Source organism: Hibiscus syriacus, unplaced genomic scaffold, assembly GCF_006381635.1.
Source record: "Hibiscus syriacus cultivar Baekdansim isolate YM2019G1 unplaced genomic scaffold, ASM638163v2 tig00110332_pilon, whole genome shotgun sequence".
NCBI lineage: Eukaryota > Viridiplantae > Streptophyta > Magnoliopsida > Malvales > Malvaceae > Hibiscus > Hibiscus syriacus.
Genome location: NW_024062688.1, coordinates 3,557,070 through 3,572,131, shown reverse-complemented (window position 1 = coordinate 3,572,131; position 15,062 = coordinate 3,557,070). Strand labels below are relative to the sequence as shown.

The 15,062-nt window shown below is 33.4% G+C and overlaps 1 protein-coding gene and 3 pseudogenes across 1 annotated transcript; 3 read left to right on the top strand and 1 right to left on the bottom strand.

Annotated features, from left to right (window-relative positions):
* Positions 1–1,879: 1,879 nt before the first annotated feature.
* Positions 1,880–5,315, top strand: LOC120119971 (annotated as a pseudogene).
* Positions 5,316–5,884: 569 nt separating this feature from the next.
* Positions 5,885–9,877, top strand: LOC120119862 (annotated as a pseudogene).
* A 2,395-nt stretch (positions 9,878–12,272) lies between these two features.
* LOC120119842 (oxygen-evolving enhancer protein 3-2, chloroplastic-like) lies at positions 12,273–13,286 on the top strand. The gene is made up of 3 exons (XM_039139642.1): positions 12,273–12,607; positions 12,691–12,986; positions 13,094–13,286. The coding sequence occupies exons 1-3, from the start codon at positions 12,307–12,309 to the stop codon at positions 13,190–13,192; spliced, it is 696 nt and encodes a 231-aa protein (XP_038995573.1). The 5' UTR covers positions 12,273–12,306; the 3' UTR covers positions 13,193–13,286.
* Positions 13,287–13,836: 550 nt separating this feature from the next.
* LOC120119465 lies at positions 13,837–15,059 on the bottom strand (annotated as a pseudogene).
* Between the last annotated feature and the right edge of the window lie 3 nt (positions 15,060–15,062).

Below are 15,062 nucleotides of genomic sequence, written 5' to 3'. Positions count from 1 at the left end.
TGCTTGGTCTAAAGTAGATAACATGGTGTATATATTTTGTATATTAGTGTATGAATACTTAAATTCATAATATTTTTTACATATTAACTTAAAAAATATCTTCTATATTAACTTATTAAATATGCTTTATTATTAACTTAATTTAAAAATATTTTATTTTTATTTTCATTTAAAAATATATATTTTATGTTAAAATTTATTTAAAAATATGTCTAAATTGAGAGAATATGTAAATAACATGGATTAAATGTGTGATTATATCAACTATAACATAGACTAAATATGTGATTATATCAACTATCATGTCATAAATTCTATTAATTGTTAACTACGGTTAACTTATGACGATCACATCTTAATTAAATAAAAATGAAAGTGATAATATCTTATGTTTTTTAAAATCGGTGACAAAAAATAGATAAAACACAAACATAAGTGATCATTCTTATAATTAACTCTTCTTCTTCTTCTTCTTATTATTATTATTAGGGTAAAGTATAATAATTTTCACTGAACTTTTCTAAAGCTTTCATTTAGGTCCTCAATTTTTAAAACTTACAATACAATCCTCCAACATTTAGTTCGTTTGTAATATGGTCTCCCAACATTTAGCTCGTTTGCAATATGGTTCCCGACGTAACTATTGAGGGACCATATTGCAAATGGACTGAATATTGGGGGACTGTATTGTAAGTTTTAAAAGTTGGAGAACCTAAATGAAAGCTTTAGAAAAATTCAGTGACCATTACTATACTTTACCCTTATATTATTTTATTTAAATGAATGAACGTGAATAAAATTATATGTTTGTTTATTTAAATGAATGAACATAAATAAAAAAAACTCGTTCGTTCATTTACGTTCGTGAACATTCGATAATTTATTTGTTTATATTCATTCATTTATATTAATTTATGTTAGTTCATTTATGATCTTCAAACTCGTTTGAAATACAAAAAATTGATAAATTTTAATCTTATACCCATTAATATTTTTAAACTCAAGTAATTTTAAACCCAAATAAAAAATATTCAAATCAATTAAAGAAAATATAAATCCTAAAATTATTTGAAAAGAAAAAAGCTCTTCTCAGATATAAACCCAATTAATTTTATGTTTGTTCGTTTAGGTTAGTTTATGTTCGTTTACGTTCATTCATTTGTGTTTATTTATTATTTAAACAAATGAATATGAGCTAATATTAACAAACTAAAATTCTTAATGAATGAACATGAACGAAATTTCGTTTGTTTAGTTATTGGAGTTCGTTTTATTATTCGGTTAAAGTTAAATGAACGAACATGAACATACATTCGTTCATGTTCGTTCGGTTTGTTTATAGAACTGGTTAAACTACAACAACGTGACCAAAAAGTATTTTAATAACGTTATTCATTAATAAATAATATTTGTGAAATTAATATACTTTAACTGATATTATAAAATATTAAAAATTTATATTTATATTATAAATAATATATTTTTAAATAAACATAGTTAATTTTAAGGGTAAAGTATAGTAACGGTCACTGAACTTTTCTAAAGCTTTCATTTAGATCCCCCAACTTTTAAAACTTACAATACAATCCCCTAACATTTAGTCCATTTGCAATATGGTCCCCCAACATTTAGTCTGTTTGCAATATGGTCCCCGACGTAACTGTTGGGGGACCATATTGCAAACAGACTAAATGTTAGGGGACTTTATTGCAAGTTTTAAAAGTTGGGGGATTTAAATGAAAGTTTAGAAAAGTTCAGTGACCATTACTATACTTTACCCTTATTATTATTATTAAAATTCTTATTTCTATTATTCTCAAAGAAGGAAAAAAATCTCCTTCTATTTTCTCTATTCCAAACACAAATCTTCCAGAAAAAAATTACCAATTGTTCTTGTATTCATTTTTCTGCTAAATCTCGATGTTTTGCTTTTATATTCTGGGATCCTCTTTCTTCTACCTCAAAAGTTAGTATATATTTTGTTTAGGGGTTTTCTCGTTCGCTATTAATGATATTATCTCAAGGAATTTGTTGTAAATTTAATTATCTTTTTGGGTTGGTTTTCAGATTTTAAAATCTAGCTAATACATCAGCTCTCAGTTCAATCCGGAAATTGAGCACATTCAAAGAATTTTTGTTTTGGCAAAAATTTCCCCAACTTGTGCGCCTTCTTAAGGCAGGTAATCGAGTTCTGCAGTTCCTTTAATTCTTCTTCTTTAGTTGCTTTTTATATGTTTATTTATTGAAATTGGTAGAAGCAGATTAATGATTAATCTAATACAAATTAATATCTGATGGTGCAATTATTGCGGCGTATAGTTCGGTAATGTTGGATTATTGGAGTAATTTATGACAGAATATAGTGCAATATATGCATTTTGGATTTTACTTCTTATCTGAGCTTATCTATGTCATCATTTCTGTAATGGGTTTCTTTTATCTTATTTTTTAGTTTTTCAAAATTATTTAATTTATTTCTAAATTAGAGGTTCAAGGGTTTAATTTAACTTCCAAAGATTGAAACTATTTTCACCATTTTTGAGATAGAATTGGACTTTGATACACGGGTTTAATTTATGTTATTCACGAATCAGCAATCTGTATTTTCCGAATCAGAGAGTTGTGGATATATTTAATATGTTTTTGTATGCATTCGCAATTTCTTCTTTAACATTTGAATAAAGGAGTCTGCTGGTTGATCCACTTGTAGCTTGTCGTGATGCATAAGGTGCGTGTATTGAAAAGAAGAAGAAGATAATCATGTACATATGGGAGTTTGAGTGCAATTATGAAGAAGTGAGAGGAAAAGGCACTGCGTTTTCTGTGGTTCTCGGTGATTTAACTCTGTGGTCTTCCATCTTTTCTATTGTTTCAGGTTTTGGATGGTTCAACACTTGTTGATAGGGGGGTTTGTGTGATTACCAAGGGATGAGTCACACGAAAAATGAGACGGAAAGGGAAGATGGGATTCTCTATAATGATCAGACAGATTCATTGTTGATTGATGATGGCAACTGTGTAGTTGCTTTGATAAAGGGACCGTGGATGTCTGCTGAAGACTCAGTTTTGATCGAATATGTGAAGAAGCACGGGGAAGGCAATTGGAATGCTGTTCAGAAGCACTCCGGATTGTTTCGTTGCGGAAAAAGTTGTTGCTTACATTGGGCAAATCACTTGAGGCCAAACTTGAAGAAAGGGGCGTTTACCCGAGAAGAAGAGTAGTTGATTGTTGAACTCCATGCAAAGATGGGAAATAAATGGGCTCAGATGGCCGCACATGTAAGTGTTCAATTCAGTTACTGTGAATCTAGTTGTTTTCATGCTTTTTTTTAATGCTGAAATTTGTTGAACGTGACAAAGAGTTAAGTATTACATTAAAAATGGAGAATTTTGAAACTTCCATATCTAGAGCAGGCTACATGAAGTATTGTTAATAATCTTGATTGCTACACTTGGTTCTTAGATCTACTTACATGCTCAGTGTGAAAGCATGATAATATCTTCATTTACCGAAGTTTTATACATCTGTCTTTTAGGTGCCTGAAGACGTTTCTCTATGTTATGTTACTCTTTGCAGATGCCAGGTCGTACAGATTATGAGATAAAAAATTATTGGAATTCCCGGATTAAGAGATGTCAGCGTGCTGGAGTACCTCTCTACCCTCCCGAAGTGTGCTTGCAAGCATTGCAGGAAAGTCACAGTACCAATGCAGTTAATGGAGGGGATGAGGGACCACGTGATATCTTGCAGAACAACAGCTATAAGATACCTGACGTCATATTTGACTGTTTAAAGTCAAGTCGAAATGCCCTGCATTATGTCCCTGAACTTCCCGATATATCCACAAGCAGCTTGGTGATGAAAGGTCTAGGTTCTCAATATTGTAGTTTCATGCCACCTAGAATCCATCGCCAGAAGCTACAGCCTTTTTCACCAGTTACACGGGTGCTGTTAAAATAATGTCCGTTGTTTGAGCAGTTTCAAGATGATATCTCGGAGAAGCCTGCTCGATCCTTTGGGCTATCTTTTCCAATTGAAACAGATCATGCGACCAAGAACTCCTTGCAATTTGGCGTATTCCCAGGTAGCCATACCCTTTTAAATGGCAATTTCTCTACTTCAGAGCCTGCTTTGGAGGTTGTGAAGTTGGGGCTCCCTTCATTCCAATATCCAGAAACTGAATTAGGTAGCTGGAGCACATTTTCTTGCCTGCCACCTTTACTTGATTCTGTTGATGCTTTTACCCTGTCACTACCATCAACCAGCAAAGCAGAGTCGGATAGCCTTTCACCCCGTAATAGTGGCCTATTCGATGCTTTAATGCATGAGGCAAAAACTCTAGAAACTGCTAAGAACCCTACATCTGACGAGTTCAAATTCAGTGACACCCGTCTTTTCTCCAATGGGTCATTCAGCAACTTCCCATTTAAGTGAGTGTATCAGTGCTAGCGGCAGTTCATCTGATGAACAGCCACCTGCTGAAACCTTTACTGGTGAGCACCTCTCTGATCTGGATTTGCTAAACATGATATTTTATATTTTTACAAAAATGTCATATCGTATTCTGAGATCCAATAATATACTATTTGAACCAAAACTGAAGTGGTTTTTGGTTCAAATATAGGATATCAAGGACATAAATCGAATATCTGTATATAGTATATGAGTCTACAAATATCAAACCAGATAGTGTTGGATATCCATCTTTTAACTATCCATTTTCATCCTTAGGTGAACTAATATTCCAAGTGGTGAGAGGTGTACATGCTCAATTTCTCTCCATTTTTCTTCTGGTGTATAGTAACTTGATTTTGGATTTTTTTTTCAGTCTCGTGGGAAATCAAAACCAGCTGACCATGTTTTGACCCCAGAGATAGAAGTGAGGCTCCTATATGGTTGGACAGTTGTCGCCTCGACACGTTACTTGCTTATGACCAGTGATAAAATATGCCCGCAATCTGTCAAATGTCTGAAATCCCCTGAGATATGTTATCTCGTTCGTATGGACTTCTCTGAAGCTTTTTCTTTTTGTTTCATTCATTGCATGATTTGTTTGATGTGTGTAGTCAAGCGGACCTGATGTAGTAAAGTTCATTTAGGGTGAGACTATAATATGGTACGAGTCATGAATGTTTGGCTTGTTGTTCTGGATGTTTTTCACTTTTTCTTGTTGAACTGTTGAACGTGTGTATGCCGATAAACTATTAGGTATACAAATGCATTCAAGCTGTTGTTATAATTTTAGAATAATTGCGAGCTTTTAGCATGGAATCCTAGTCCCATGATTTTGCTATTTGATGCATGTGTCTTAGCTTATGATAATTTGTGTAAATATTAGGATGAACCCCATTTTCAGTTTTCAGCCAGATCTCAAACGACTTTGTTTTTCATCCATACAATCATCTTCAATAGATTGTTTTTCATTTCATCTTTAATAAATTTCAAACATAAGGTTACACGAATGGACATATGAAAAATCAAGAGAAATTCAAAGGCGAGTTGCTTCGACTTTTATATTTGGGTGGGTGAAAAAACACTTTTTTCCTTAGAAAATTACATGTTTAATATTGCTTATAGGACCAAACTTTGATGATTCTGTTGTAATTTTTATTAATGGTCAACAATTGACTGACTTTGCATTTTTTGTTCCACCCTAGTCTAAATCAACCGCGTTTTTTGTTTTCTTATAATTTAATAAATTAAGGTATGTTTCAAGCATGTTTTAAGAATAATAGTCAAACAGTTTACAATATTTATATTGTCATAGAAAGATTCTTCAATATTTTCGGAAATAATTACATCCTGGTGGTCAGTTGGACAATTTTCTAATTCACATGATAGGATGAGCATTGATGATTATAATATAAACTCTGCAAATCATTAGTCTAAAACGCTTGGAAGAAGAAGCAATGGATTCTTCATTGAAGTTTTTGTTCATTTATTTCACTATTACCTTCCTTCTTACTCCCACCGTTGCCCAAGAAGAGTTTTTGGACTATTCATGTATGGAAACCGGCGGCAATTTCACCAGAAACAGCACCTACGAGATGAACCTCGATCGTCTCCGATTGTCCTTTTCTTTTAACAGGGAAATTGATTATGGATTCTACAACATTTTTAACAGGGAAATTGATTATGGATTCTACAACATATCGTCTGGTGTTGGCTCCGAAAGAGTTAACTCGATCGCACTTTGCAGAGGAGATGTGGGATCGGCCGATTGCCTCGGCTGCATCAATAACGCCACGACCGAGATGAGAAGTCTTTGTCCCAACCAAAGAGAAGCAATCATCTGGTACGACAATTGTTTGTTCCGTTACACGAATCGATCCATCTTTGGTGTTGTGGAAGATGACCCTTTGGTGTACATGTGGAATGAAAATAATGTAACGGATGTGGATGCTTTTAATCAGTCTCTGAGTGCCTTGTTGGTTAGCCTGAGAAATAGTGCTTCTTCGGGGACTTCCCGTCCTAAGTTCGCAAGCGGAAGCGCGCCTTTTCAAACAGTTTACGCACTTGTTCAGTGCACTCCTGATTTGTCACAGGCTGAATGCAACTCTTGCTTGTCTGCGGCCATTGAATTCATCCCCGAATGTTGTGATAGAAAACAAGGTGGCAGAGTAATCGAGCCTAACTGTAATTTTAGGTTCGAGATCGAACGCTTCTATAATCTTACGACGGCTGATACACCACTACCATCAGCACCACCCCCGTCATCTCCACCCTCAAACAACACCACGAATTCAACAGGTACCCCCTCTGCTTTGTCTTGTGAAATCAACAGTTAAGGACATTTCCATCTTGTATGAAAAGGATGTGTGTAAACTTCTTCAGGAAAAAAGAATAATTTGTATCGAATTATTACCATTGTAACGGTTTTGGCTGTCGCTTTTGCGGTACTCTTCGTCTCCAGCTGCATCTTCGTCTTTTTGAGGGCAAGGAAGTCGAAGCTGAAACCTGAAAGTAAGCGACTTTTATTGATTAATCTTTACATGTTCTTTTTCCTTTAACAACCTACATGAATCACTTCTCTAAGTCGAATAAGCTTGGACAAGGTGGATTTGGTGCAGTTTATAAGGTAAGAACGAAGAGAATTGATCCCTATGGAATAAATACGAATGCGTAAGTGATTCATTTGGATATCTTCTCAGGGAAAGCTCGCCAACGGAGAATTAATAGCAGTGAAAAGGCTGTCGACTGATTCCAGACAAGGAGATGTAGAATTAAAAAATGAGGTTCTATTAGTGGCCAAGCTTCAGCATGTGAATCTGGTTAGGCTTCAAGGTTTCTGCCTCCAACGAAACGAAAGGCTTCTCATCTATGAGTTTGTGCCTAATGCAAGCCTGGATCAATTCTTATTTGGTATGAATCATGACATCACTTGTGTACCTACATGAAGATTCTCGATTAAGAATTATTCATCGTGACCTCAAAGCTAGCAACATATTATTAGATGCAGAGATGAATCCTAAAATTGCAGATTTCGGGATGGCAAGACTGTGCAGTTGATCAAACTCATGGTGCTACTAGTAAAATTGTGGGAACATTGTAAGTACCGGAATCTTGTAAAACTGTGAAATCATGTCTACTTTTTCTTTCTTTCACAAGGAAAACTAATGTTTCTGCTATTGAACTGCAGCGGATACATGGCACCGGAATACGCAATGCACGGTCAATTTTCGGTTAAATCGGATGTTTTTAGTTTTGGTGTACTGGTTTTGGAAATCTTAAGTGGTCAAAAGAATAGCGCCTTTCATAAAGGTTATAATGTTGAAGATCTTCTCAGCTATGTAAGGTGGTGTTTGTTTTTGAAGAGGTAAAAGGTCTGCAGTCTGCGGATCACATCTGCAGGCATCTGCAGCAGAAGAGGTGGATCAAAAGTCTGCAGTCTGCAAGAAGAAGACTGTTTGTTTTTTAATGTCTGCAGACTGCTAAAATGAACTGAAATATAAATAAACTGATTTTTTAAACTTAAAAGAGTTTTGCAATACTGAGATTTAAATAATTTTAGTTTTACAATACTAAAATTTAAATAATCCATACAACTACAATAATAAATTATTTAAAATAAATCAATCCATATTTTAAAATAAATCAACCCATACTAATAAATTATTTAAAATAAATCAATCCATATTTTAAAATAAATCAATTCATACTAATAAATTATTTAAAATAAATCAATTCATACAACTACAATAATAAATCAATCCATATTTTAAAATAAATCAATCCATACAAATAAATTATTTAAAATAAATCAATCCATACTAATAAATTATTTAAAATAAATCAATCCATATTTTAAAATAAATCAATCCATACTAATAAATTATTTAAAATAAATCAATCCATATTTTAAATAAATCAATCCATACTAATAAATTATTTAAAATAAATCAATCCATACAACTACAATAATAAATCATCCATATTTAAAATAAATCAATTCATACTAATAAATTATTTAAAATAAATCAATCCATATTTTAAAATAAATCATCCATACTAATAAATTATTTAAAATAAATCAATCCATATTTTAAAATAAATCAATCCATACTAATAAATTATTTAAAATAAATCAATCCATAAAACTACAATAATAATCAATCCATATTTTAAAATAAATCAATCCATACTAATAAATTATTTAAAATAAATCAATCCATATTTTAAAATAAATCATCCATACTATAAATTATTTAAAATAAATCAATCCATAATTTAAAATAAATCAATTCATACTAATAAATTATTTAAAATAAATCAATCCATACTAATAAATTATTTAAAATAAATCAATCCATACAACTACAATAATAAATCAATCCATATTTTAAAATAAATCAATTCATACTAATAAATTATTTAAAATAAATCAATCCATATTTTAAAATAAATCAATTCATACTAATAAATTATTTAAAATAAATTATTTTAAAATAAATCAATCCATATTTTATAATAATTTATTTTAAAGTAAATTATTTTATAATAAATTATTTTAAAATAAATTATTTTATAATAAATTATTTTAAAATAAATTATTTTAAAATAAATAACGTTATTAAATTATTTAAAATCATTTTAATAAATAACTATATTTTATAATTGTTCTTGAAGAGGTTTGAAGACCTTTGAAGACATAAAATCAAGTCTGCACCAAGAAGAGCTCGCGCAGACGTTTGAAGAGCTTCTGTCTTCTAAAAAACAAACAGTCTGCGAAGCCTAATGTCTGCGCGACGCAGACATAAGTAGTTTGACGAGCTTGCACAGTGAAAACAAACACCACCTAAGTAATAATATTAATATCAATGCCCTTTGAATTTATAAGATTTTGTGATTCGAATCAAAATTTACTCAAAGCATTCAAATCTTACCAGGCATGGAGGAGTTGGAAAGATGGGACAGCATTGGAGCTCGTCAATCCGACGCTGCGAGATGGTTCGACGACCGAGCTGATGAGATGCTTACACGTCGGACTGCTTTGCGTTCAAGCGGAGAGACCGAACATGGCATCGGTTGTTTTGATGCTTACAAGCTACTCGGTCACTCTTCCGGTACCTTCACAGCCTGCATTTTTTATGCACAGCAACGCTCAATCAGAGATAGAGATGCTATGGTCGGAAGACTTGAATTCCGGGGCCACGGGATCTGGTCAATCGAAAAAGGAAGTCACGGTAGTTTCAGAGAACGAGGTTAGAATTACCGAGCTCCATCCAAGATAGCAAAGGAGCTATCTTATTTGTAACCATTTCCAAACAGAGTTTGGCGGCAACAATAAATCATTGGTTCTTCAAGTGTGTATTTTTAAAGATAATGTAATAAGATGGTGAAGACTAAAGAAGCTAAAGCAGAAACTGCACTAGAGCAACAACGTATAGGAACAAAAGATTAATGAGCATGTTCATAGTATAATAACAAATTAAAAATATCCTAAGCTTCAAGGAGATTGCCACCCACTTAGCTTAATTCAATTCCCAAACTAAATAACGATAAACCAACTCTGAAATATAACTGAAAATACGATAGCAATTACTTTGATAGTATTTGGCTTAGTGGCTGGATGGTATGCATCCTTCTTCCCCAAATCAAAAGTACTTAACTTTTTCATTAAAATGAAGCATAAAGTTTTCCATTTTTTAGAGAACCCAAAGTTCAAAGCTACTAATAAATCAAATAAATTCTAATTCTATTCTAAAATAGGAGTGTTCCTAACGGGTCTAGAACAAAGATGAACATCTTGACCACCCAGCCAAATGTGTTGACTCGACAAATTAATATAATATTCTCAATAATATGCCAAATAATCACATTTTCTAATAATCTAATTCTTAAAATTAATGTTACATTTCTTAAAATAATAGTACATTTTAATAATCCAACTCATAAAGTTAATGTTACATTTCTTAAATAAATGTCTTTAACTCTTATGAATGTGTCAATTCGATTGAAGGATTTCCTAGCTTTCTTATAAAGGATATATGATTTCTATTCAAATACCTACATTCGTGATCATCCAAAATATAATTTGTTTCCTTACCTTTAAATTTTATAAGATGGTCTCGCAACCTATAAAAACAAATTATATAATTAGCAATTGAGTAGACTTGAATATTAAGGTGAATTATCTGAACAAGCTGTCATTAGGGTGTAAATGAATCGAACTTAAACGAATAAGGTTATGTTGTGTTCGTTTATTTATTTTTAAAGGTGTTCGTGTTCATTTAAGTTTTCAATATAATGTTCGTGTTCGTTTATTTATTTTTGAAGATGTTTGTGTTCGTTCATTTAATGTTCGCGAACATGTTCATTTAATGTTCGCGAACATGTTCGTTTAGCGTTCATTTAATGTTTGTGAACATGTTTGTTTATATGCTCACGAATGTGTTCATGAACATGTTCGTTTAGCATTCATTTAGTGTTTGTTTATCATTGTTTTAGTGTTTGTTTATCTTTCATTTATATATTCGATTTTTGGTTTCATTTGCAAGCTATAGAAAAATGATAAAATTATGCCACTAGTGCTTAAACTCCTTAATTATCATAGTTTAAAATATAACTTTTATCACGTGTTTCAATTTACTTCTTTTCTTCACCAATATTTAAAATGTAAAAAAATAAAAGGAGAATCGGGTAAACAAACTTGTTCATGAACATAAATGAACGAGTTGATAAACGAGATTATAAACAATCTCATAAACGAGCTTGTTCGTGAACATAAACAAACCAAACACACCTATGTTCGTGTTCGTTTATTTATTAAATGAAAACAATTTTTTTATTCATTTTCGTTTATTTAGCTTAACAAACAAACATAAATAAACATTAAACGAACATTTCACGAATAGTTCACCAAACGCTCTGTTAATTTACACCGTAGCGGTCATTAATACAATGCAAGATCCAATGCAATTATGTTGAGATGCGGTGGAGTTAGAAAGAACCTAAAAAGTAACATCAACTTTTTTCTTTGCTTTATAATTAATTTTAAAATTTATTAAATATCAATTTTTTTACAAAAAATAAATCCTACTCACAAAACAAAATTAAAAATTAAATTATTAAAGATATATTTGAAAAACTTTATGATAAATTAGATTTAAATATAATTGACTAATCGTTTTAATTCGTGAATTGAACGTAATTAACATAATTACCTTCAATTTTATTATTACTCCTGTGACTATTGTTGCTGTTATTATTTCTATTACATGTCCTATTACTCCAACTAGTACAGCTGCTTAGATGAAATGGCAAAGATGTTTATTTTCTTGTTATTCTTATTAGTAGTTTCATTATCGATTACTTAAACATTAAAAGATTAGACAATGATTTTAAATATTATTAGTATTTTCATAATAATTAATATTATTAATAATTAGGATATAATTACTCTCTGTCACTAAAAAGTTAAAACCCTCGTAGAGAATCTAGAGATACATAATCCCTTTCTTAATTTGTTAACCACATACTTAACAAGATCATGGTTTGCACAGTCCACGTGTCAGAAGCCGGACCAGGTCACCATGAAACCCCATCCAACATGTGCAATGCCAAGAATCATCGACTACCCATATGTCTAAGAGCAATTGGTTAATACCACATCCGACTTATCCAAAATGGAAAATTGCAGATAAGGTGTCACAAACCACAACCAATCTACATCACAGAAAAAAAAATCACAAAATCCACCATCAAATCAACACCCCCAAATAACCCTAAGGTCAGAACAAACATTTTCTACATTTGGCTCATTCAGATTGAAAAAAAGAAACAAAAAAAACACCTTGGTTGCGGAGATGGCACAGGCAATGGCATCTATGGCTGGTTTACGTGTTTCTTCACAGGCTGTCCTGGACGGCAGCCTCCAAATCAGTGGCCAAACTCGCTTGAACATTGCCAGCAACAATCGAGCGGCTGTGAGTAGGTCTGGTTTCACTGTCAGAGCCTATCAGGCACCAGCTGAGCCTGAGACCGGACGCAGAGCCATACTGGGTCTTGTTGCTGCTGGTTTGGCCACTGGCTCCGTTGTTCAAGCTGTTCTTGCCGATGCAAGAAGCATCAAGGTTGGCGGACCTCCCCCACCTTCTGGTGGATTGCGTAAGTCGTCGATTCTTTTCTATTTATAGATTTCATGCATTTTCGAACTTGGTAATTTGATGATCAAATCATAATGTTGGTAGCTGGAACTCTGAACTCGGATGAGCCAAGAGACCTTGATCTGCCATACAAAAACAGGTTCTTCCTCCAACCACTTACTCCAGCTCAGGCAGCACAGAGAGCAAAGGAGTCAGCCAAGGACATTGTGGGTGTCAAGAACTTGATTGACAAAAAAGCATGGCCTTATGTCATGAATGATCTCCGTCTCAAGGCCGAGTATCTCCGCTATGACCTCAACACTGTCATTGATTCCAAGCCCAAAGATGAGAAGAAAACTCTCAAGGACCTTACTAAGAAGCTCTTCAATACCATCGATGATGTAAGTTTCAAAGTTCTTCCTTTGGGTTTTGCTGCATAATTGCTTGCCTCAATTGATATGGTAAACTATCATGTATTTCTGATGTGGAATTTTCTTCTTACTTACAGCTTGACCATGCAGCCAAGATCAAGAGCACCCCTGAAGCAGAGAAGTATTATGCTCAGACTGTATCTAGTTTGAACGATGTTCTTGCCAAGCTTGGCTAAGAGAATTGGTTAATCGTATTTTGATGTAAAACCTTGTTCATTGTCTGCAGAGACATTTTCATTTCTATGCCATATAAAGGGAGTCTTTTGTCCATTTACGAAATTGAAACTTGATTGTTTATTTGTTTAAGCACGTTCAGGTCACTGTCAGCTCAATTAAAAGATCTTAATTTCAGGTAAAAAGAAGGAAAAGGTAATAAGAGTATGATCCAAGTTTTATTTGTAAACAAGCCATCATTCATCAACTCATCAGTTCATAGGCACAGGAGAAGAACCATCAAGTATCACTCAAGTTCAAGTAAAACTAACCACAGACAGGATTAATGTTGTTTTCCAGTTTCTACAATTTCATATTGAGATTGCACAGATGAAAAACAGAGAGAACGGATGTGAAATCATACAATTCATTTACGGTAAAAAAGAACTACAAAATACCAACTGCATTACAAAGATGATTATCATCAAAGTTTCGGTTTCAAATTCAATGCATCATGTAATGTTCAATATCAAAAGCTAGAGGTTATAACAGATGATAAATAAGAAGACATAGTAAATCATTGAAAACTTAATCACTGATAAGATAACAGATCAATATCATCTCCTCCTCTAACTTGATAGTAGTTCTGACTTCTGACTGCAAGTGGTAAAAAAACTGCTTGCTTTTATATTCAATTAAATAAAATGATCAAACAAAATAGCATTGGTAAAACCTGGCACTACTCTGCAGGCATGTTCAGCTTATACCGACGGTAAGTATTTTCCTTGGCAAGCTTCACGAGTTCCTTTGCATCTTCGATCTTGGAGGCTTTGACCAAGTCATCCACCACTCGTTGCAGCAATGCAGCATCAACCAATTTTTTCCTACAAAAAATCTCCTTGCACAGCTCAATGGCAAAACTCAAATCACCCTTCTCGCAAAGGAAGGGGACTAATATTGTAAAAGTCAGCTTATCCGGTGCACAGTCATTTTTTCCGATTTGACTATACCACTCTTTAGCTTCTTCTAATTTTCCCTCGTCAACAAACCCTCTAATCATACAAGTGAAGGTAAACGCATCAAGTTTGACTCCTTTACTCCTCATTTCTTCAACCAAGATAATTGTCTCTTCCATTCTCTTTGCATTTGCAAATCCAAGCAACTTAGAATTATAACTCCTAATATCAAGCTCCACATTTTTCTCCACCATTTTAACCCACATCTTCTCCCCATCATCAAGCTTACCATTCTTAAAGAAATTATCTAAAAGTGTGTTAAAAGTAATGACATCTGGTTTCACACCCTTCTTCTCCATCTCATCAAGCATTAATCTAGCAGAATCTAAAGAAACCATCTCACAAAAAGCCTTAATAACTGTATTATAAGAAACCAAATCTGGCTCGATCGACAACTTTGGCGGCAAATCCCTGAAAAACCGGTAAACGTCAACAAACTTTTTGCCATTCACGCAAGCTCCCATAAGAGCATTGAAAGAAAACAACCCTCTGTTCGGCATTTCATCAAACACCTTGTAAGCATGCTTAAACATGCCTGTTTCCCATACAAATGAATTAATCTAGCAGCAAAGCCTTCTTTGGACACGTCATCGTATTTCTTTTGATCTTCTAGGATCTCTTCGATCCACCGGAAGCGTCCAGCTGAAGCAAGGCGGCGAACAACATCTTCATAGATGCCGTTTCGTCTGCGAAAGCGACTGTATTCGCAAGATTTTTTGAATTTTTCAACGAGACGCTTGAGGTCGCGTTCTTTGTAGAGATCATCAGCGACTTTTCGAACGCTGCCGAGCTGCAGGTTTGAGGTTGTGGATAAGGTGCGGCGGAGGATGCGACTTAGAGATGACATTTTTCGGGGGTTAAGGACGCCAGTAGCTGT